Here is a 25,796-nt window from a genome sequence, read left to right on the forward strand (position 1 = left end):
TCTTCTTTATTTCCTCCTTTATATATAGGTACTATATTTGCTTTTTTCCAATCCTCTGGAACTTTTCCTTCTTTCAAGGAACTGTTTAGTATGCTATGTATTTTGTCTGCCAGTTCATTCCTGCATTCTTTCAGAATCCAGTTTGCTATATCATCTGGTCCATGCGATTTTCTGACATCAAGATTACTCAAGTGTGTCAATATTTCATTCTTTGTTACTTCTATTTCTTCCATAGGGGGGACTTTCTCTTTCCATTCAATCTCTTCATGTTGTATGTTCTCCCTTGTAAACACTGATTTAAAATGTTTGTTCATAATTTCCGCCATTTCCATTTCCTCAGTGTATTCAACTCCCTCTTGTCTTAATTTCTCCAAGTCTTGTTTGTTTTTCAGTTTATTCTTTACAAATCTGTAGAATAGTTTTGGTTGATCTTTACACTTTTCTATGACATCTTTTTCATATTTTCTCTTTTTCTCTCTGCACGTTTGTACATATTCATTTCTATAACTGGTATATATTATCCATTTTTCAGGTTTTCTGTCTTTTTTCCATCTGGTCCAGGCCTTGTCTCTTTTGTCTTTTAGCTCCCTACAACTTTTGTTGTACCAGCATTTTACATATTCTTTTTCTGGTTTTTGTCTTGGGACATACTTTTCCACTCCTTTTTTGTAACTTTTTGTCAAAATATTCCATTTCTCTTCCACTGTTGTTTCTTCTTTGTATATTTCTTCCCAGTTTTCTTGTTGTGTGTGTGTATTTACCTAGTTGTATTTACCTAGTTGTATTTTACGGGAAGGGGAGCTATGCTTGTGGGGTCCCGTCTTCATATCTCATTTTATCTAAACTATTTTTAAATTCATGTATTGTTTTTGCACACACCACTTTCTCATTTAACTTGTTCCAACTGTCTATTACTCTGTGAGGAAAGCTGTTCTTTTTCAGATCTCTTCTGTAGCTGTCTTTTTTTATTTTCTTTCCGTGTCCTCTTTTATTTCTATCATCCCATTTTATCAGATTCTCTCTATCAGTAATTTCTATGCCTTTCATGATTCTGTAAAGAGCTATCAAATCTCCTCTCTCTCTTCTTTGCTCTAATGTCTGTAGTTCAAGTTTTGCTAGTCTCTCTTCATATGATAGTTTTAAGAGTGTTGGTGCCAATTTTGTAATTGCTCTTTGCATTCTTTCAAGTTTTTTTTTTATACATTTTTTTGTACTTGGTGACCATATCGTTGCTGCATATTCCAGTCTTGGTCTTATCTGGGTGATTAGAATTTTCCTCACCATTTTTTCATCCAGGTATGTACATGCAACTTTGATTGTTCTTATTAAATTATAAGTTTCTCAAAAAATCTTGTTTATATGTTTCTCAGGTGACATATTATTCCTAACAATGACGCCCAGGTCCTTCTCATTTTCTACTTTTTTTTTCCTTCTTCTCCCAATTTATATGATCCAGTTATTCTGTTTTTGGTTTTTCCAAATTCCATTATACTACACTTTTTTGTATTGAACTCCATCTCCCACTTCCTACTCCATTCCTGTACTTTATTTAGATCACTCTGTAGTGATTCACAATCTTCTTCCGTGTTCACTCTTTTCAGTAGTTTTGCATCATCTGCAAAGAAGCTCATATAGCTTTCAATTCCTTCATCCATATCATTAATATATATAGCAAACATTATTGGGGCCAGAACTGTTCCTTGCAGAACACCGCTTATTACTTCATCCCATTTTGAGCGTTTGTCTCTTATCACTACTCTCATTTTCCTTTCTTGCAAAAAGTCTTCCATCCAATTAAGCAGTTTGCCCTGTATTCCTCCTTCAGTTTATAATTTCTTAAGCAACTTCTTATGTGGTACTTTGTCAAAAGCTTTTTTTAGGTCTAGAAATGCACAATCAGCCCATCCATCTCTTTCTTGTATTATATCTATTAGCCTTGAATAGAAACATATTAAATTAGTGACGCATGATCGTCCTTGTCTGAATCCAAATTGCCTTGGATTTAACACGTTGTTGTTGTTTTTTTCTAAATATTTTACCCATCTACTTTTGACAATTCTTTCACATATTTTAGCTATTGTACTTGTTGGGAGCTGTCAAGAGTTTTTATGTGAGTAGTAGAGCATGTGTTAGGATTGGAAATGGAGAGAGTGAGTGGTTTGAAGTAGAGGTGGGACTTCGTCAAGGATGCGTTATGTCGCCCTGGCTGTTCAACTTATACATGGATGGGGTGGTGCGAGAAGTGAATGCTAGGGTAGGGAGTCAGGGATTGGAGATGGTTAAAGAAAATGGAGAAAAGTGGGAGGTGAGCCAGCTGTTGTTTGCGGACGACACTGCGCTTGTGGCAGGGTCAGAGGAGGGATTGAGGAAGCTGGTGGCAGAGTTTGGGAGAGTATATGATAGAAGAAAGCTAAAGATAAATGTGGGTAAAAGTAAGGTGATGAGATGTACAAGGGGTGAAAGTGGCAGTAGACTGGAAGTGAACATTAAGGGAGAGCGACTGGAGGAAGTGGATAGTTTTAGATACTTGGGTGCAAATGTAGCAGGAAAAGGTGGAGTGAAGGTGGAGGTAGAATGTAGATTGAGAGAAGCGAGTAAATGCCTTGGTGGTTTAAAGAGTGTAATGAGAAATAGACATTTGGGAATGGATGCGAAGAGGAGACTGTATGAAGGAGTGATTGTGCCAACAGCACTGTATGGGGCAGAAACGTGGAACATAAGAGAAGAAGAGAGAAGGAGTTTGAATGTGTTTGAGATGAGGTGTCTGAGAAGTATGGTGGGGGTTACTAGGCTAGATAGAGTGAGAAATGAGGAGGTGAGGAGGAGAACAGGGGTGAAAAAGGATTTGGGAGATAGGGTTGATGAAAGAATATTAGGATGGTTTGGACACATGGAAAGAATGAGTGAAGAAAGACTAGTAAAAGAGGTATGGAAGGCAGATGTGGAGGGAGTGAACATGAGGGGACGTCCTAGGATGAGGTGGATGGATGGGGTGAAGGGGGCTTTGGGGAAGAGGGGAATGTCTGTTGAGGAAGGAAGGGAGAGGACGGAAGACAGAGGTGAGTGGAGAATGGTTGTATATGGATGATGTTGTGACTGCATGAGGAGGAATGTATGTGTGAGTAAATTTTTGACGCAGCCCGAAGGGATTTCTCCCCGTCCTCGCCTTATATGCAAAGGGGGACGGAGAGGGGGGGTCGCCGATTAAATGAAGCGGCCTTGCTGTGGATGTACTGTGTCTTGCGACACTGCTTCTGACCCAGGACGGTGGGCAGGGTGCAGGGATGACCCGTCATCCAGGAGGTGCTCAGATGAGAGGAAGGGTGGGAGGGGTGTGGAGTGTATTTAGGGATGAAATGGGTGGGAGTGTTTTTATGCCTTTCCCTTTTTGGCTACCTCCCTTGGAAGGGGGAAAAAGCCTTGGTATATGTATGTATGTATGTACTTGTTAGAGAGACTGGTCTATAGTTGGTAGGGTCTTCTTTATTTCCTCCTTTATATATAGGTACTATATTTGCTTTTTTCCAATCTTCTGGAACTTTTCCTTCTTTCAAGGAACTGTTTATTATGCTATGTATTTTGTCTGCCAGTTCATTCCTGCATTCTTTCAAAATCCAGTTTGCTATTTCATCTGGTCCATGCGATTTTCTAACATCAAGATTACTCGAGTGTTTCAATATTTCATTCTTTTTTACTTCTATTTCTTTCATGGGAGGGACTCTCTCTTTCCATTCGATCTCTTCAGGTTGTATGTTCTCCCTTGTAAACACTGATTTAAAATGTTTGTTCATAATTTCCGCCATTTCAATTTCCTCTGTGTATTCAACTCCTCCTTGTCTTAATTTCTCCAAGTCTTGTTTGTTTTTCAATTTGTTGTTTACAAATCTGTAAAATAGTTTTGGTTGATCTTTACACTTTTCTATGACATCTTTTTCATGTTTTCTCTTTTCCTCTCTGCACGTTTGTACATATTCATTTCTATAACAAGTATATATTTTCCATTTTTCAGGCCTTCTGTCTTTTTTCAATCTGGTCCAAGCTTTGTCTCTTTTGTCTTTTAACTCCCTACAACTTTTATTGTACCAGCACTTTACATATTCTTTTTCTTGTTTTTGTCTTGGGACATACTTTTCCACTCCTTTTTTGTAAATTTTTGTCAAAATATTCCATTTCTCTTCCACTGTTGTTTCTTCTTTGTATATTTCTTCTCAGTTTTCTTTTTAAAAGAATTCTTATATTATCAAAGTTTGTTTTTTCATACATCATTCTTCCTTTTCTGTATTGTTCATTTCTTTTCATGTATTTTTCCTCATTTAGTTCCAGTTCAATCAATATGTGGTCACTTTTACTTATTGGTGTTTTATATTCAATCTTGTCCACTATTCTAGGTTCAGATGTAATTATTAGGTCTAGTCTCGATGGTTCTTCCTTATTTCTATACCTAGTGTTCTCCTGTATCCATTGTGTCATTGTATTGTCAGTAATCATCTCAAGTAGAGCGTTTCCCCATGAGCCGTCTCCACCCTTTACTGTCATCTCTTCCCAGCAGATTTCTTTGCAATTAAAGTCGCCCATCATAACTATTCTTCCTCCATCTTCCATTATCTTATTTAATGTTATCTTTGTGTCCTCTAACATACTTTTATGTTCACTCTCTTCCCACGAGGCTGTTTTCGGAGGCACATAATTTATCACAAACTTTCTGTTCTTCTTATATCTGTCTTCCACTTCGATCATAATCATCTCTACTGTATTCTTTCCATATGTGACACACCTCACGTTTATATCCTTCTTAGTCAGGAACATAACTCCACCCCCTTGCTTTGTCTCTGTTTCTAATCCAATAATTATATGTATCATGTCCTACACTGTTGGGTGGTAGTGGACCTTTTAATTTTGTTTCTACAATTCCCATTATGTCCGGTTCTTTTTCCTTCAAATAAGCATTCAGCTCATTCAATCCTGTTATTAATCCATCTATATTTGTGTAAGACACTCTTAGTTTTCTGCCACTTCCATTGTATTCTCTGTTTCCCTTTTGTTTTTCTCTTGTATGTCGAATTTCCTTAGTTTCATATTCACTACTCTCCAATAGAATCTCTCTTTTTCTGACTCTGTTCTGTTCTCGTTTTTTCCCTTAGCTTCAAGTCTTTTCTCTTTTTCTTCCTCTCTTTCCTCTTTATTCATTTCCCTTTTTATCCATACCTTTTTATATTGTTCACTTGTTGCTAGTTTCCCTGTTTTTGATAAGATATTCTCTGCCGTCGTTTGTGACCTGAATTTAATCTTAATTGGTCTGGTCTTATCTGTACTATACTTTCCGAGTCTGAACTTCTCTTCGATTTGTTTCATTATTTCTGGTTCATCATCCTGAACTAATTCTAGTAAACTGCTTACTTTTTAATTTTCCTCTTTGATTCTTGAGGTTCTATCTGGGTTATGTTTCTCTTCCATTCCTAATATAATTATACATTTCTTTTTGTCTGCTAAGTCTCTTACAATATTCTCCTTCTGTCTCATCACTTTGATAACTGAGTCTTCAGTTTGTTCTTTCATTTGCTGTTTAATTATATCAGTAAATGCAACTTTACTGTTTTCTTGGATTGTCTTCCAACCCTTAGCTTCTTTAGCTATGGCCTCTTTGTTTTCTTTATTATTTCTCTTTAATTCTTCATTCTCCTCTTTTACTTCTTTTAACTGTCTTTTTAGTTCTTCTATTTCCTTGTTCGCCTTCTCTAGTGCTTCCAATCTTTCAACCCTTTCAGCCATTTTTGACATTCTACCGAACCTACTCTCCCAATATTCGGTCATTTGTTCAAGTTTTTGTTCTAGTCTTGCCAGTCGGGGGAGGTTGGTATCCTCCCCCCCCTCCTTAAATCACTGGAAATTATTATCCTCACCTTCTATTGTGCTACTCATATCTATGTTTCTAATCTTTACATTTTTGTTAGACCCTTCATCGTCACTAAATTGCTCTGGCCCGCGTTTGTTTACATGGCGTCTACCTGCCTGTAACGGGACGGGTGTAACGGTATCGTTACATCATTTCCATCCAACGTTACTTGTAGACACAAAATGTAACGGGGTCGTCACATCATCACGAAAAGGGTTCACTGCACAAACGCCTCTAAGTTTTTGTTCTTTATTGTCGTATCCAAAACAAACTTAGTTTACACACTATTACACAGTCTTATCACTAGGGCACGTCACTTAGAACCGACCGCTCTTCGGGTGTGTGAGCTGGTTTTCATGCCCGGAAATGATGAGTAGACGAAAATCTAGAGTTGCTCTGAATCGTGAACTTTTCTTATTGTTTTGTTTATTTTGTTGTCCCACAAGGGTGGGGCAACTGCATTGATTACTTATTGCTATCTACTATCATACATGTTGATTATATATCCAGGGGAGGATCGTTAGTATACGTAATATCGTATGTCAGTACTGGGTGGCTACTAGGTTGATCGCGTGTGTTCGTTCATGTGTTTGGTGGTCGAGGTGTTGTTGCGAAGCCAAAGGATTGACTCAGCGATTTCCACTGAGCCTCGTGATGTTTGACTCAGCGATTAATGCCTGTGGTGGACAGTGTGTTAAGGAGTGGGTTATATGACTGGGGTTATATTACTCGTCATGTATGTGAGCCGTATACACTGCCTGGACCAAGTCCTCTCCTTCCTCATTTCCTTCCATTTCCCTCAGTAATCCCTCCCCTTCTCCTTTTTCCCCACTTTCCCACTACACCACGAGCAATCCCCCCCTGTAAATACAATAGGTACTTCCTTTTCTTTGGAATCCACGAAATTTTCACTTTTTCTTCAGAACGTCCTCTATGCCGTCCATCCGATGAAGTGTGTGTGTGTGTGTGTGTGTGTGTGTGTGTGTGTGTGTGTGTGTGTGTGTGTGTGTGTGTATTTACCTAGTTGTATTTACCTAGTTGTATTTTACGGGAAGGGGAGCTATGCTCGTGGTGTCCCGTCTTCATATCTCATTTTATCTAAACTATTTTTAAATTCATGTATTGTTTTTGCACACACCACTTTCTCATCTAACTTGTTCCAGCTGTCTATTACTCTGTGAGGAAAGCTGTTCTTTTTCACATCTCTTCTACAGCTGTCTTTCTTGATTTTCTTTCCATGTCTTGTATTTCTATCATCCCATTTTATTAGATCCTCTCTATCAATAATTTCTATGCCTTTCATGATTCTGTAAATAGCTATCAAATCTCCTCTCTCTCTTCTTTGCTCTAGTGTCTGTAGTTCAAGTTTTGCTATTGTCTCTTCATATGACAGTTTTGAGAGTGTTGGTGCCAATTTTGTAATTGCTCTTTGTATTCTTTCAAGTTTTTTTTATACATTTTTTTGTACTTGGTGACCATATCGTTGCTGCATATTCCAATATTGGTCTTATCAGAGTGATTAGAATTTTCTTCACCATTTCTTCATCCAGGTATGTAAATGCCACTTTGGTTGTTCTTATTAAATTATAAGTTTCTCCAAAAATCTTGTTTATATGTTTCTCAGGTGACATATTATTCCTAACAATGACTCCCAGGTCCTTCTCATTTTCTACTTTTTTTTTTATTCCTTCTTCTCCCAATTTATATGATCCAGTTATTCTGTTTTTGCTTTTTCCAAATTCTATTATACTACACTTTTTAGTGTTGAACTCCATCTCCCACTTCCTACTCCATCCCTATACTTTATTTAGATCACTCTGTAGTGACTCACAATCTTCTTCCGTGTTCACTTTTTTAACAGTTTTGCATCATCTGCAAAGAATCTCATATAACTTTCAATTCCGTCATCCATATCATTAATGTATATAGCAAACATTATTGGGGCCAGAACTGTTCCTTGTGGAACACCGCTTATTACTTCATCCCATTTTGAGTGTTTGTCTCTTATCACTACTCTCATTTTTCTTTCTTGCAAAAAGTTTTCCATCCATTTAAGCAGTTTGCCCTGTATTTCTCCTTCAGTTTTTAATTTCTTAAGCAACTTCTTATGTGGTACTTTGTCAAAGGCTTTTTTTTAGGTCTAGAAATGCACAATCAGCCCATCCATCTCTTTCTTGTATTATATCTATTAGCCTTGAATAGAAACATATTAAATTGGTGACGCATGATCGTCCTTGTCTGAATCCAAATTGCCTTGGATTTAGCACGTTTTTTTCTAAATATTTTACCCATCTACTTTTGACAATTTTTTTCACATATTTTTGCTATTGTACTTGTTAGAGAGACTGGCCTGTAGTTGGTAGGGTCTTCTTTATTTCCCCCTTTATATATAGGTACTATATTTGCTTTTTTCCAATCTTCTGGAACTTTTCCTTCTTTCAAGGAACTATTTATTATGCTATGTATTTTGTCTGCCAGTTCATTCCTGTATTCTTTCAAAATCCAGTTTGCTATTTCATCTGGTCCATGCGATTTTCTGACATCAAGATTACTCAAGTGTTTCAATATTTCATTCTTTGTTACTTCTATTTCTTTCATGGGGGGGACTCTCTCTTTCCATTCGATCTCTTCAGGTTGTATGTTCTCCCTTGTAAACACTGATTTAAAATGCTTGTTCATAATTTCCGCCATTTCTATTTCCTCTGTGTATTCAACTCTTCCTTGTCCTAATTTCTCCAAGTCTTGTTTGTTTTTCAGTTTGCTGTTTACAAATCTGTAAAATAGTTTTGGTTGATCTTTACACTTTTCTATGACATCTTTTTCATATTTTCTCTTTTCCTCTCTGCACGTTTGTACATATTCATTTCTATAACAAGTATATATTTTCCATTTTTCAGGTCTTCTGTCTTTTTTCCATATGGCCCAAGCTTTGTCTCTTTTGTCTTTTAACTCCCTACAACTTTTGTTGTACCAGCACTTTACATATTCTTTTTCTTGTTTTTGTCTTGGGACATACTTTTCCACTCCTTTTTTTTATATAAATTTTTGTCAAAATATTCCATTTCTCTTCCACTGTTGTATCTTCTTTGTATATTCCTTCCCAGTTTTCTTTTTGAAAGAATTCTCTTATATTATCAAAGTTTGCTTTTTCATACATCATTCTTCCTTTTCTATATTGTTCATTTCTTTTCATGTATTTTTCCTCATTTAGTTCCAGTTCAATCAGTATATGGTCACTTTTACTATTGGTGTTTTATATTCAATCTTTTCTACTATTCTAGGTTCAGATGTAATTATTAGGTCTAGTCTCGATGGTTCTTCCTTATTTCTATACCTAGTGTTCTCCTGTATCCACTGCGTCATTGTATGGTCAATAATCATCTCGAGTAGAACATTTCCCCATGAGCCGTCTCCACCCTTTACTGTCATCTCTTCCCAGCAGACTTCTTTGCAATTAAAGTCGCCCATCATAACTATTCTTCCTCCATCTTCCATTATCTTATTTAATGTTATCTTTGTGTCCTCTAACATACTTTTATGTTCACTCTCTTCCCACGAGGCTGTTTTTGGAGGCACATAATTTATCACAAACTTTCTGCTTTTCTTATCTCTGTCTTCCACTTCGATCATAATCATCTCTACTGTATTCTTTCCATATGTGACACACCTCACGTTTATATCCTTCTTAGTCAGGAACATAACTCCCCCACCCCCTTGTTTTGTCTCTCTGTTTCTAATCCAATAATTATATGCGTCATGTCCTACACTGTTGGGTGGTAGTGGACCTTTCAATTTTGTTTCTACAATTCCCATTATGTCCGGTTCTTTTTCCTTCAAATAAGCATTCAGCTCATTCAATCCTGTAATTAATCCATATATGTTTGTGTAAGACACTCTTAGTTTTCTGCCACTTCCATTGTATTCTCTGTTTCCCTTTTGTTTTTCTCTAGCATTTCGAATTTCTTTACTTTCATATTCACTACTCTCCAGTAGAATTTCTCTTTTTCTGACTCTGTTCTGTTCTCGTTTTTTTCCTTAGCTTCAATTCTTTTCATTTTTTCCTCCCCTCTTTCCTCTTTATTCATTTCCCTTTTTATCCATACCTTTTTATATTGTTCACTTGTTGCTAGTTTCCCTGTTTTTGATAAGATATTCTCTGCCGTCGTTTGTGACCTGAATTTAATCTTAATTGGTCTGGTCTTATCTGTACTATACTTTCCGAGTCTGAACTTCTCTTCGATTTGTTTCATGATTTCAGGTTCATCTTCCTGAACTAATTCTAATAATTAATCTGCTTACTTTTTCATTTTCCCCGTTGATTCTTGTGGTTCTATCTGGGTTGTGTTTCTCTTCCATTCCTAATATAATTATACATTTCTTTTTATCTGCTAAGTCTCTTACTATATTCTCCTTCTGTCTCATCACTTTAATAACTGAGTCTTCAGTTTGTTCTTTCATTTGCTGTTTAATTATGTCAGTAAATGCAACTTTACTGTTTTCTTGGATTGTCTTCTAACCCTTAGCTCCTTTAGCTATGGCCTCATTGTTTTCTTTATTATTCCTCTTTAATGCTTCATTCTCCTCTTTTACTTCTTTTAACTGTCTTTTTAGTTCTTCTATTTCCTTAGTTAAGTTTTTGTTCGCCTTCTCTAGTTCTTCCAATCTTTCAACCCTTTGCGCAATGTCTAACATTCTACCGAACCTACTCTCCTAATGTTCGGTCATTTGTTCAAGTTTTTGTTCTAGTCTTGCCAGTCGGGGGAGGTTGGTATACTCCCCCCCCCCTCATTAAATCCCTGGAAATTATCATCCTTACCTTCTATTGTGCTACTCATATCTATGTTTCTAATCTTTACATTTTTGTTAGACCCTTCATCGTCACTAAATTGCTCTGGCCCGCGTTTGTTTACATGGCGTCTGCCTGCCTGGACCAAGTCCTCTCCTTCTTCATTTCCTTCGATTTCCCTCAGTAATCCCTCCCCTTCTCCTTTTTCCACACTTTCCCCCTACACCACGAGCAATCCCCTTCCCTGCAAATACAATAGGTACTTTGCGTTGAGATCCACGAATATTTCACTTTTTCTTCAGGACGTCAATCCTCGCTGTCTGTCCGACGTAAGTGTGTGTGTGTGTGTATTTACCTAGTTGTATTTACCTAGTTGTATTTTACGGGAAGGGGAGCTATGCTCGTGGTGTCCCGTCTTCATATCTCATTTTATCTAAACTATTTTTAAATTCATGTATTGTTTTTGCACACACTACTTTCTCATCTAACTTGTTCCATCTGTCTATTATTCTGTGAGGAAAGCTGCTCTTTTTCATATATCTTCTATAGCTTTCATTCTTGATTTTCTTTCCGTGCCCTCTTGTATTTCTATCATCCCATTTTATCAGATTCTCTCTATCAATAATGTCTATGCCTTTCATGATTCTGTAAATAGCTATCAAATCTCCTCTCTCTCTTCTTTGCTCTAATGTCTGTAGTTCAAGTTTTGCTATTGTCTCTTCATATGACAGTTTTGAGACTGTTGGTGCCAATTTTGTAATTGCTCTTTGTATTCTTTCAAGTTTTTTTTTATAATTTTTTTTGTACTTGGTGACCACATCGTTGCAGCATATTCCAATCTTAGTCTTATCAGAGTGATTAGAATTTTCTTCACCATTTCTTCATCGAGGTATGTGAATGCCACTTTGATTGTTCTTATTAAATTATAAGTTTCTCCAAAATTCTTGTTTATATGTTTCTCAGGTGACATATTGTTCCTAACAATGACTCCCAGGTCCTTCTCATTTTCTACTTTTTTTTATTCCTTCTTCTCCCAATTTATATGATCCAGTTATTCTGTTTTTGCTTTTTCCAAATTCTATTATACACTTTTTAGTGTTGAACTCCATCTCCCACTTCCTACTCCACTCCCATACTTTATTTAGATCACTCTGTAGTGACTCACAATCTTCTTCCGTGTTCACTTTTTTTTTAATAGTTTTGCATCATCTGCAAAGAAGCTCATATAACTTTCAATTTCATCATACATATCATTAATATATATAGCAAACATTATTGGGGCCAGAACTGTTCCTTGTGGAACACCGCTTATTACGTCATCCCATTTTGAGTGTTTGTCTCTTATCACTACTCTCATTTTTTTTATCTAGCAAAAAGTTTTCCATCCATTTAAGCAGTTTGCCCTGTATTACTCCTTCAGTTTATAATTTCTTAAGCAACTTCTTATGTGGTACTTTGTCAAAAGCTATTTTTAGGTCAAGAAATACACAATCAGCCCATCCATCTCTTTCTTGTATTATATCTATTAGCCTTGAGTAGAAACATATTAAATTAGTGACACATGATCGTCCTTGTCTGAATCCAAATTGTCTTGGATTAAGCACGCTGTTTTTTCCTAAATATTTTACCCATTTACTTTTGATAATTCTTTCACAATTTTTTGCTATTGTACTTGTTAGAGAGACTGGTCTATAGTTGGTAGGGTCTTCTTTATTGCCTCCTTTATATATAGGTACTATATTTGCTTTTTTCCAATCTTCTGGAACTTTTCCTTCTTTCAAGGAACTATTTATTATGCTATGTATTTTGTCTGCCAGTTCATTCCTGCATTCTTTCAAAATCCAGTTTGCTATTTCATCTGGTCCATGCGATTTTCTAACATCAAGATTACTCACTCTATCCAGCCTAGTAACCCCCACCATACTTCTCAGACACCTCATCTCAAACACATTCAAACTTCTTCTCTCTTCTTCTCTTATGTTCCACGTTTCTGCCCCATACAGTGCTGTTGGCACAATCACTCCTTCATACAGTCTCCTCTTCGCATCCATTCCCAAATGTCTATTCCTCATTACACTCTTTAATCCACCAAGGTATTTACTCGCTTCTCTCAATCTACATTCTATCTCCACCTTCACTCCACCTTTTCCTGCTACACTTGCACCCAAGTATCTAAAACTATCCACTTCCTCCAGTCGCTCTCCCTTAATGTTCAATTCCAGTCTACTGAGAGAAATGAGGAGGTGAGGAGGAGAACAGGGATGAAAAAGGATTTGGGAGATAGGGTTGATGAAAGAATATTAGGATGGTTTGGACACATGGAAAGAATGAGTGAAGAAAGACTAGTAAAAGAGGTATGGAAGGCAGATGTGGAGGGAGTGAACATGAGGGGGACGTCCTAGGATGAGGTGGATGGATGGGGTGAAGGGGGCTTTGGGGAAGAGGGGAATGTCTGTTGAGGAAGGAAGGGAGAGGACGGAAGACAGAGGTGAGTGGAGAAGGGTTGTATATGGATGATGTTGTGATTGCATGAGGAGGAATGGGCGGGGGGGCGTTGCGTACGTGGAAGTAGCAACTTTCTTGTGGATTGTGGAAATGGGTGTAATTGTTTGTGTTATTTGCGTCTATTGCTTGGGAGTGTGGTTGTGGGCATGAGTTGTATGTTAATGGAAGGTTTTTTTATGTAAATGTTCACTGCTTCGGCCATCTTAAGGCGAAGGGGGTCGTGAGCTTTGTAAATTATTTTAGTGTTTTCGTTTAGTGTTTGTCTGGTGATGGTGGTTTTGTGTTCTTTTGTCATGTGTGTTTTGATGGCGCCATTCTGGAGGTGGTATGTGAGTCTTTTGGAAAGGGTCATGGAAGTCATGCCAATGTATGAGGAGGTGCGGTGCTGACAATCACCGACAGGGCAATCGAACTCATACACGACGTTGACTTCTTGTAGGGGAGGGTTGGGGGGCTGGCTGTTGTTCTTCATTACCAGGGTGTGTGTTCTAGAGGTTTTGTAGTATATGATTAGGCGTATCTTAGTGTCTGGGTTGATGGGTCGAATGTTACGTGTGATAATATTTCGAAGTGTTCTTTCGTCTTCTTTGTAGCCGGTGTTCATATGTCCTTTGTAGTACAGATCTAGTGTTGGTATATTGGTGTTTGTAGGTGTTGGTTGGGCGATAAAGGAGTTCATCTTGTTTTTGATGATGGATTCGATGGAGTGCTGTGGATAGCCGTTGTTGACGAGTAGTGTTGTTATACGTTGTAGTTCGTTATTCGTAGTTTTCCATGTACTGCTGTGGGAGAAGGCTCTGTTCACTAGTGATCGGATGACACTTTGTTTGTAGCGTTCTGGGCATTCGCTACTGCCGTTAAGACAGAAACCGAGGTTAGTGTCTTTGACGTAGACTTCAGTTGTGAATCGATCTACAGCTGTGCCTACTAGTATATCTAAGAAGGGGAGAGTGCCATCGTTGCGTTGGTGTTCATAGGTGTAATTGAGGGTTGAATGTTTCTTGAACATGTGTGAGAGTTGAGTTACTGATTGAGGATCTTTTGCGCTAATAAAGATGTCGTCGACATACCGGACGTAGATGGAGGGCTTCATGTCAGGATGGTCGTTGAAGATTTTCTCTTCGATGGATCCCATATAGAAGTTGGCGAAGAGTGGCCCAAGGGGGGATCCCATTGCCACGCCGTCAACCTGTACGCGCATCTTCCCATCTGGACCGTAGAAGGGGGCTTCCATCATGCAGATTTCAAGGAGTTCTCGGAGGATTGCTTCAGGGATGGCGAGGGGTGTTGAGTTGGGCTTGTGGTAAATACTCTGGCAGATGAGGTCGATAGTCTCTTTTACTGGCACATTTGTGAATAGATTCTCGACATCTAATGAGGCTATGACCCCTACTGGTTGGGAGGATTCAAGGATGGTGAGGAATTCCTGTGAAGATTTTAGGCTGTAGGAGGTTGGGATGTATGGGGTTATTAGGGAGTTAAGGCGTTTGGCAAGTTTGTAGGTAACTGTAGGTGTTTGGCTGATGATAGGGCGGAGGGGGTTTCCAGGTTTGTGTGTTTTAACATTCCCAAAGGCATACCCAAGTTTGTGGTCTCCTTCGACTGGGGGAAGTTTGGTGGTGCCTGCTGTTGTGTTATTTTTTCTGATGATCTTGTTGAGTTTCTTTCTCAGATCAAGGGTGGGGTTAGTTGTGATGATTTTGAACTTGTTGGTGTCGTCCAGTATGGTTTTCATCTTTCCAACGTATTCTTCCTTGTCAAGTAGGACGTAGATGGAGGATTTATCTGCCCTGACAATATCTTTAATTGGCAGATTTTCCTGTCTCCAGGCCAAAATGCTGGCTTACTCCTCTTGGGATAAATATTTGTGAACCATGTTTAAAGCATTGGAGGCAAATCATAGGCCAGAAAAGCTGTAGCTCCAAAATCCTGGGCACAGTGGTCAGGAGCAAACCCCTACCACACTCCACCTCAGCCTCTCAACCAACACTGAGTGGCCAAGCAGTCCGCCATGTGGTCCACACACTCGCTGAGAAAGATGTCAGATGTCGCCAGCGACAGCAACCGACTGTACAGCGTACTCATCGCAAATAACACAACGTAATATTTTTTTTTTCAAAAGTTTTGTTTATTATATATTTTTTAGAGTTTATTAATCCACTTTTCCTGCTGATTTCAAATATGCAATTATTTTTTCTGTATCATCGACCGTTATATAAATACATATAATTTCAATGTTACCATGTATATTTTGGAATTGTTATGTGGTCTGCTACTAAATGTCTGAACTGAACTATTTACCTGTTAAGATGGCTACTAGAGGATGTGAAAATTCTCCTGATATATTTTGCTATGTGTGTGGTTATTATATTAGGAAAAAACAAGTACTACATAAGATCGTGAGAGGTGCTAAAGTGTGGATAGCGTACAAACTCTATTTCGGAATGCCCATGGGTGACCAGGACAAGCCATGGGCACCTCATGTGATATGTGGAAGCTGCCGATCTACTCTAGAAGGATGGCTGAGAGGTACAGGAAGGGCAATGCCTTTTGCCATTCCTAGAATATGGAGAGAGCCGAAGAACCATCACGACGACTGCTACTTTTGTATGATTGATGTGACGAAGTACAGGAAAGTGAAAGGGAGACAAGCTCTGCAGTATCCAGACATACCATCATCTAGAGCACCTGTCCCACATGATGATAGCTTACCAGTACCACAACCACCAGAAAATGCAAGTTTATTTTTTATCATACTCTCTTTATTTTTAATTAACTTCAATATAAGTACTTAATATACATTCACTTTCCTAAAGATATATGGAATACTAATGCTATTCGTCTTTGTTGAAGTTGCTATATTTAGTTATTTCTTTCTTTCCAGATGGAAGATGCAATGGAAATTTCATCTGAAGGGTCAGCAGGTAGCAGCAGCCATGAAATGGGAGACGAAGATTTCGCACCAAGAACGACTTCGGAGCCTCACTTTCCAAGTCAGAGTGAGCTAGATGACTTAATCAGAGACTTAGGTCTTACTATAGTCAGCGCAAGGAGAAATGACCGATAAGGCGGGGCTAGGAGATTTCCCGGTGTTGCCACACATGGGCATCCATGGCGAGAACGTGCGTGTGGATGCAATGCTTTCTGAATGCAGTGTGAGGGGGGCGGGGCCAGAGATTAGATGTAGCGGCAACGTCGCTCTCTCTTTTCCATATGCCATGTCTAGACTCGAAGAAACGAAACCTTTGTATAGAAAACATTGCTTTGATTTTTACCTCAGTGGTGGTGTGTGACAAAAATTATAATATAATCATATGTGGCAACATTATAAAATTATAAAATAGAATTATAAAATAAAATAAAATTATAAAATAATTAGATGTGGCACCACAGGGGAACTCCCAGTGCTCCGCCCTAAAGGCCAGTTCTCAGTGCAACGGGTATAAGTCAGGAGCTGAGCTTCTTACATCAAGGATGAAAGAATGGAATCTACTAGGAGAAGACTGCAGGACATCTGTGTACCGGAAACGACATGAAGAATTTAAAATTTACTATGACTTTAGTGATGATATGTGTTATTGTAAGGATGTTACTGGTTTGTTTACAGCCCATGGACTCGAACATGATCCTGCAGAATGGCGACTGTTCATAGATAGCTCAACACGAAGTCTCAAAGCAGTATTGCTCCACAATGGAAATAAAAACCCATCTTTGCCTCTTGCACACTCAGTACAGAAGAAAGAAAACTATCATAATGTCAAACAGCTTCTTGAAAAAATTAATTATGCTGAATTCAAATGGGATGTTTGTGGTGATTTCAAGATGCTAGCCTTTTTGCTTGGCTTACAAGGGGGATACACAAAGTATTCCTGTTTTCTTTGTTTATGGGACAGCAGGGCTGATGATGATCATTATAATAAAGTTCATTGGCCCCTAAGAGTTGAACTGCAGCCAGTAATGTTAAATGTTCTCAGACAGCCTCTAGTAGATTCGAAAAAAGTTTTATTACCCCCACTTCATATCAAGCTAGGGTTAATTAAACAGTTTGTGAAGGCTTTGGATTTTGGAGGCGAAACTTTCCAAGAAATTTGTCTCATGTTTCCCAAGCTATCTGAGGCTAAGCTCAAGGGTGGTATATTTGTTGGACCCCAGGTAAACAAAATGTTGAAGTCGGAGAAACTGGAAAGAGCGATGACGAAAGTTGAAAGAGAAGCTTGGTGTTCATTTCGTGATGTAGTTCGTGGATTCCTAGGAAATCACAAGGACCCTAATTATAAACAAATAGTGGCAAAGCTTATTGAGAACTTCAGGAAACTTGGTTGTCGTATGTCCTTGAAGATACATTTCTTGCATTCTCACCTAGATTTCTTCCCCGAAAACTTGGGGGCTGTCAGTGAGGAGCATGGCGAGAGATTTCATCAGGATATCGCAACTATGGAAAGAAGATATCAAGGACGATGGAATACTGCTATGATGGGAGATTACACACACACACACACACACACACACACATATATATATATATGTCACAAATCTGGACAGTGGAAAGGAGAGGTTGTATTTATCTAGTTGTATTTTGCGGGAAGGGGAGCTATGCTCGTGGTGTCCCGCCATTGTATCTCGCAGTGTCTAGTTTGCTTTTAAACTCATGAATGGTTTTTGCGCATACAATTTCATTATCCAGTTTGTTCCACTCTATGTGGAAAACTGTTTTTCTTCAGTTCTCTTATATAGCTATGTTTTTTTATTTTCTTTCCATGCCCTCTTGAGTTTCTCTTGTCCCAGTAAGTAAGTCCTCTCTATCAAGTATCTCTGTGCCATTCATGATTCTGTAGATGGTCAATAGGTCACCTCTCTCTCTTCTTTGCTCCAGTGTCGGTAACTCCAGTTTAGCCAACCTCTCCTCGTATGATAGGTTTGCAAGTGCAGGTGCCATTTTTGTAGCTGCCCTTTGGATTCTTTCTATTTTCTTTATATTCTTTTTGGTACTGGGGGACCACAATGTCGCCGCATACTCTAGTCTAGGCCTTATCAATGTAACCAATATTTTTTTTTATCATGTCTTCGTCCAAGTATGCAAATGCCACTTTTATTGATCTTAGCAAGTTGTAAGTCTCCCCGACAATTTTGTTAATCTGTTTATCATAGGACAAGTCGTTCGTGATAATTACTCCCAAATCTTTTTCGGATCCTACTTTCTTTACTTCCTTGGTTCCAATTGTATATTTTCCTGATATTCTGTTTTTGCTTTTTCCAAACTCCATTATGCTACACTTCTTAGTATTAAAGTCCACTTCCCATTTCTGACTCCAGTTCCATACCCTATTTAGGTCTTCTTGCAGTGCTTCACAGTCCTTATCAGTTTCTACTTTCCTTAACAGTTTGGCGTCGTCAGCAAAGAAGCTCATGTAACAGTTCACGTCCTCATCCATGTCATTCATATAGATAGCAAACATTATTGGTGCCAGTACAGATCCTTGCGGTACTCCACTGATCACGTCTTTCAAATCTGAATAATTTTCTCTGAGCACTACTCTCATCTTTCTACCAGTCAGGAAGTCCTCCATCCATTTTAGTAGGTTTCCTTGTATTCCTCCTGTGTGTTCCGTTTTTTTTTTTTTTTTTTCTGTGTGGTACTTTGTCAAAGGCTTTTTGCAAGGCTAGGAATGCACAATCAGCCCATCCATTTCTTTCTTGCACTATGTCTATTAGCCTTGAGTAAAAGCATATTAAGTTTGAGGTGCATGATCTTCCTTGTCTGAACCCGAATTGTCTTGGGTTTGATATGTTGTTGTCTTCCAGATGTTTTACCCATCTATTCTTGATTATTTTCTCACAAATTTTGGCTATAGTGCTTGTTAGTGATACTGGCCTATAGTTGGTGAGTTCTTCCTTGTTTCCTCCTTTATATATTGGTACAATGTTAGCATTTTTCCAGTCTTTAGGTATCTTTCCTTCTTTGAGTGAGCTATTTATTATGATGTGTATTTTGTCTGTTAGTTCTTCTTTGCACTCCTTTAGAATCCAATTTGCAATACCATCCGGGCCATGTGATTTTCTGACGTCCAGTTTTGATAGATGTTCTGATATTTCTTTTTGTGATGTTGTAAACTCACTCATGTGGGGAGATTGCTTGTTATTATCTACGTCCCAATTTTGTATTTTCTCTCTGGTGAAGACAGATTTATAGTGGTTGTTCATGACTTCGGCCATCTCTAATTCTTCTGTGTATTCTATATTTCCTTGGTGTAGTTTCACCATTTCCTGCTTGGTTTTAAGTTTACCTTTCACATACCGATAGAATAGCTTGGGTTGATCTTTGCATTTATCTATAATATCCTTCTCATGGTTCCTTTTTTCCTCTCTTCTCACATTAACATACTCATTTCTATAGTTTATATAAATTTGCCATTTGCTTTGTTTTTTTGTCTTTTCTCCACCTTTTCCAAGCTTTGTCCCTTCTGTCTTTTGCCGCACTGCATCTTTTGTTGAACCAACATTTAATGTACTCTCTCGCTTTTGTCTTGGTACATGCCTGTTTACCCCTTCATCGTAATTATCCATCAATATATTCCATTTCTCTTCCACTGTTGTCTCTTCCATATAGAATTTTTCCCAGTTTGCACTCCGGAAGAATGTCTTTAGTTTTGCAAAGCCTGTTTTGTTGTACATCAATCTTCCTTCCCTATGCTTTTCGTTCCTCTCCATGTCTATTTCTTTCTTTAGTACAGTTTCGATGAGTACATGGTCACTCTTTCCAATTGGTGTCTTGTACTGGACTTTGTCCACTATTTCAGGTTCTGTTGTGAATATTAGATCTAGTTCGATGGCTCTTCATTGTTTCTGTACCTTGTGTTTTCACTGACCCATTGGGTCATTGTGTACGCCATGGTCATGTCTAGCAGTACATTGCCCCACGAGTCATCTCCTCCTTGCACTGTTATGCTGTCCCAACAAATTTCTTTGCAATTGAAGTCCCCCATAATTACCAGATTACCCTTACCCATTAGTATCTCATTTAGTGATTTTCTTGTATCTTCTAGCATTTTTGTATGTTCGTTTTCTTTCCAAGCATTTGTTTTTGGAGGCACATAGGTCACCACAAATTTTCTACTTTTCATATTCTTGCCTTCGACTTTTATCATGATCAGTTCAACATTACCTTTGCCCTCTGCAATTTTTGTCACGTTTAGGTCTTTCTTTGCCAAGAACATGATTCCCCCTCCCTGTTTCTTGTTTTTGTTTTTTTTTATCCAGTAATTGTATAGACTTTGTCCAATAACGATGGATGGTATTTCACCAGTGGTGGGCGTTGCGATAAGCGATAATATCGCTTTAACCGGAAATTTTTATCGCTTATATTTATCGCTTTCAAATTTCCCGCGATAAATCCAGCGATAAAGTAGAAGACGAAAAACCGTTACGGCGGGAGGTTACAGGCTCATTGTTATGCGGCAAACAGATATGGTGTTTTAAGTGTAAAAAAAAAAAAAAAAAGATGTTTCTAAATGGATGAGTAGCAAAAATTGAGTATTTTTGTACTTATCGCAGGATTTATCGCTTATAGCTTTAAGGTATCTTGGAAATTTATCGCTTTATCGTTATAGGACTAATTTATCGCTTTACATTATCTCTTTATCGCAAAATTTATCGCTGCCCACCACTGTATTTCACCTCTTAGTTTAGTCTCTACAGTTCCCATTGTCTGGTTTTGCTTCTAACAGATAATCATTGAGTTCGTTCAGACCTGAAATTAATCCGTCAATGTTAGTATAGGCCACTTTTAATTTTCTTCCTTCTCCATTCTTTCTTCTGTCCTTGGTTTTTTCGTTTTGATGCGCCATTGTCTCAATCTCATGTCGATTACTCTCCAATGGAATTCTTTGCATTCTGTCTCCGTTCTCATCAAGTTTTTTTCCTTTGCTTCACTCTTAGTGACTTTTCATTTTCTAATTCCTAAGTACTCATTTCTCTTTTTATCCATATCTTATTGTACTTTTCACTCTTTGCAAAGTTGCCTACTTTTTCAGATATGTCTTTTACTACCATTTGTGACCTTAATTTTATCTTTAGAGGTCGATTTCTATCCTTAGATTAGCGACCGATTCTATAAGTCTCTTCCAGGTCTATGCCTGAATCTCTATCTCCCCCCTGAATTTCATTTAGGATTTCTACTGCTGTCTCTTTTTCTTCTTTTTCTCTCATGTACCTCGCCAATCCTAGTTCTTTTTAGTCCATTTACCACAATACATTTTTTCTATCTACTGTATCCCTGACCCAATTAGCTTTTTCGTTAATCACTTGGATGATTGTGTCTTTTGCATTATCCTGCATTTGCTGCTTGACTATTTCTTTGAAAGCAATTTCTTTATTTTCAATGTTTTCCTTCCACTTAATTTTCTGGATACTATCCTCACCTAGGTTCTCTTCGATTTTTTGTGTCAATTCTTGTAATTTATTGTTCACCTCCTGCTTTAAATTTTCGCTATTGTTATTATCATTGGTTTTCTTCTTTTCGTTATCATTCTTCAGTTCATTTATATCCCTTTTCATTTCTTTAATCTCGTTTGTAAGATCCAAGTCGGTTTTTCTTAGGTCAGAAATTTCATTCTCCCACCGAATTCTATTTTTGGTCATATCTATCTCTAATAATTAATCGACTTAAGTTCTTACTTTCATACTTACTAAATCCTGGGAAATCTTTTTCACTATTACACGTGTTAGAGTAGCGTTTGTTTACATCGCGGTTTAATAGACTGACGCCAGATAGCTCTGGTTCGTGACTGGCTTTCGAGTCGTTGTTTTCATTCATTTTCGCTAATTCCGTGTTAATACAATTGACTAGCACTGCAGAGATATCATTTTGGACACTCACGATCACTCCCCACCCCTACAATACAAACCAGGTTTCCTTTTTCGTCGTAAATCCTCTTCTTCTTGGTCACGCGACGACGACGAAGACGGAGATGTTTACGGCGTGAAGGCTCGTGCGTGGATGTGGAGTTGTGATCATCCTCAATTTTTCGAGGAATGGGTGAAGGAGGATAGCTACAATGGGAGCCGAGGTCCAGAAAATTTGCATCACCGACCGGGACCACGCTCGCTTCCCTCTGAGCGGCGTGTATAAATTTCAACACTTGAAAGGGGATACAGAATGATTCAACTCATTTAGCTAATCACAACCCTAGGCTAATTAAATAAACTTGAAGAAATCAATTTAATAGCATGAATTACACAGTGAGTGCATTTTGAAAACAAGCGACCCAACACTTTAATGCTTCCCATTAAATAAACATAATTTGAAGAAAAATAGTTAACAATGTGAATATGGGTAAGTTAGTATGAAAACATGAACAAAACGTTGCATATTAGGTAAGCACAATTTGAGAATGTAGGTAAGTTAACATGAAAGAAGAGCATGTGATTTTAAACAAAATGTTGCACATTAAGTAAGCACAATTTAAGAATGTAAGTTAACATGAAACAAGAGCATGTGATTTAAGGGGACCCCCCGCCCAAAATATTTTTTTCTGAAGGATCTTGCTGATTTTTTCTGTGTGATGTCTAGGTCTGAGGAAACCTTCACAGCTTGAGTTTTATTCAGATCTGACTAGTAGCTTATTTTTTAATAAAAAAACGTAAAAAATACCATATTTTTGGGCTTCTTTCAAATCCTATCTCCTCTTACAATTTTTATTCGATGTCTTCCATTTTACAGCAAAAGAATCTTCTACATATATAAAAAACAAAATAGAAAGTTTTTTTTAGTATCTTTGTTTAACGCCGAGAAAAAAAAAATTATCGAAAAAACGCAAAATTTTGACTTTGATACGTTATTAAAAAAATTCTATTTAACATATGCAAAAAAAATAAACTCTCTATTTCATTTTTTGTCATTTATCTAGCTATTAATAGAGACCTTATATGCAAAAATCGGTTGAAAATTGGAGGAGATAGACTTTGTGTATAAAAAAAACTTAAATATTTCAGAAACGAGTGTTAAAGGTTTTTTTTTCCTTAGTTTGACTAAATTTTACATTGGACCTCCTAAGACCCATTGAAAACAGGTTCCATTGTATTTTCATGATGATTTTGCATCTTTCAAGTAACTCAGGCACTTTGTACCCTCCTACAGTGTAGGATATTTTTCACTCAAAGTGAGGGTCTCATAAGGCGCCACCTCACTCTTTGTCGCAAAGTTTGAGTTCTTGGTCTAGAATGACCCAGCAAGGTAGTCTGATTGCTGGGATTCAGCTCTTTCTTTTCTTGGGTTTCTTTTCTGGTGTTGGAACAGGCTCTTGCTGCATCAGGGACATCACTGTGAGGTTTGAGACTCTAAACCCAAGGTGTTGCAACAAGGAGGCATCCTTGTAGCCACTTGTTAGCAAACAGTTGTTTGCGTAGAGACAACGTGTCTGATATAGGTGTAGAGGACAGAGGATCAGGTGCTGAGGATGTGGATGTAGATGGCAGGGAGAGAGCTGCTGGAGGGAGTACTAGTGGTGGTGGCGGAGGTGGTGATAACAAAGTTGATGCTGGGGTTCTTTCTTTCTCCCCTTGAGTTGCTAATGTAGACGTTCTTATCTTCTGCAAGTGTGCCTTTTGTTTGGATAGCTTAGGCATGGCTAATATCTTCAAATATCTCTTCACTGAAAAATATATGCGAATTTCACACGGCAAATTAGTGAACGCGGCAAGCTAACGTGTACATGTCCTTTACTTTGTAAGGCTCAGGCCACTGCCAGTCGTGCAGGCTGAACTTCCTCACACCACATACTCACGTGCATGCCGGACGTAAGAGAAAACTTTACGAGTGCAAAAAAAAAAAAAAGAGTAAAATATGGTCAAAACGTATGTAAACAATGGTCGTGCGCAGCATGTGGCTGCCGGGGGGAGGGAGGGTAGGCCCTTTAAACCCTTTAAAAATGGCGGTACGATAAAAGCACTTTACCAGCATCTAGAGCAAGATCCCTACTATGTATTTATACAATAATTTTTTTTTCTTCTAATTTTTCTTAAATCTGGGGGCGGGGGTGGTCCCCTTAAATGAAGTATAACGTATCATGTACCTATAGTTTATCGGTTCTACCTAACCCTGCACACTAGATTCCTATCTAAAATTCACTCAATCAATACCTCTAGAGCTCAGAGGAACTCCCCATTCAGACTGCATTCCTTAATTCAGGTTCCAACAAACAGTGGGCCTCCAATCTAGAAGGATGCGGCCGCTGAAAATAGATTCACTTATTGTTCATAGAATGATGATGCAATGGCCGTCCTCCTTGAGGAAACCACAGAGCTAATGGGAGGTTTGTACACCAAACGAGTCCGTTCCACTTGCGACAGGAGCATCTCTTCTATTACAAGTTCTGTTACACATTTCTAATGTAAGGTTGATGATCACACGAGTTGGGGATGAGGTGGAACAGTTCTAATAGTCGCCCATGCGGTTAGTGTAAGTTTCTTCACCGAATGCGCAAGGCGTGCACTTCATCCTTTGAGGACTCGGACATAACTAACAATACCCAACGCGGGGTATGGCGGGAAGCTGTACAATGTTGTCAAGTTTCTTGGTTTCAAATCATTGCTTCCGAAGTGTATGGAGTGTAATGTGTCTACAGATGTTGATTCATCTCTAATAGTCCTTTTGAGACAATCACTAGAGACGAGAATTGTAAATCCTAACTAACCTAAACAACTAGCCCAATTAGTTAACTTATATGAGAAGTGGCAAGTGCGCAGGTATTGGCAAATTTGAACAATTGAAACAAAATTGCAAGGTAATGCTTGGTTGAAATGTTACTTTTGAACATAAGACACCAAATCATAATTACATGGTGAGACAATAAATTCGCAAGGTTGACATAGCTCAGGCTCAGTCATTAAACATTCGTGGCATCTCTGTATTTCGTCATAAATGGGCACCGTGTACAAAGGGCGGGAAATTCCTATGATAAGGCTTTGTTAATTTAATTACAAGGTAAAACTAAAAATAGGTAATTATTTTTACTGAAGTAACTATGAGCAGTAAAAATAAGAGGATGTTGATTTCGGTTTGTGCATTTTATCTGAGTGTTGAAAAATAATGGATATCACTGTCACGTCAGATTCAAGAAAAAGATAAGAGAAAGACAAAGTTTATCGTACCGAAAAAATTAAGTCTTCGATGCAAAATTATATTTTCGATACATTACATGGATTTGCCTATTGCTTGGTGCATTCAAATGAAAGTATATATCAGTATACGTCCATTGAAGTCGGTAGAAAATGACAACTTGCTTGGCTTGATACAATTATAGGCTGTTTTACGAATATCATCTGTGATTATAAATAGAGGCTCAAACAATGCTATATGCCGTTTGCAATCATGAAATTAATTGACTTAAATTTCAGACACAATAATGTACAACGATACACCTCTGTAAGCTTATAAAACTTGCCCAAAATTTTTTTTATTTTCCGGCAAGAATTACAAAATCTGGCGGTGTCTGGTATCAATTTGCTCACTGCGAAAGGTCCCATTCTTTAATCCCATTAAGGCTCTACAACTTTTGGCCAAATTGGTGCAATAGACAATAAGAATAATGGTGATTAAAATAACAAGTAGTTGCT

At 38.0% G+C, this 25,796-nt stretch overlaps 1 protein-coding gene across 1 annotated transcript in view; it reads right to left on the reverse strand.

The window, feature by feature from the left end:
• The window catches only part of LOC143035529 (uncharacterized), a 22,585-nt gene extending 7,666 nt beyond the window's left edge, over window positions 1-14,919 (reverse strand). The window contains exon 1 of the mRNA XM_076202400.1: window positions 14,749-14,919. Coding sequence (XP_076058515.1) covers window positions 14,749-14,919 — 171 coding nt within the window. The remainder of the gene's footprint in view (window positions 1-14,748) is intronic.
• Between the last annotated feature and the right edge of the window lie 10,877 nt (window positions 14,920-25,796).

This window comes from Oratosquilla oratoria, chromosome 2, assembly GCF_046742065.1.
Source record: "Oratosquilla oratoria isolate Oo_2021 chromosome 2, ASM4674206v1, whole genome shotgun sequence".
NCBI lineage: Eukaryota > Metazoa > Arthropoda > Malacostraca > Stomatopoda > Squillidae > Oratosquilla > Oratosquilla oratoria.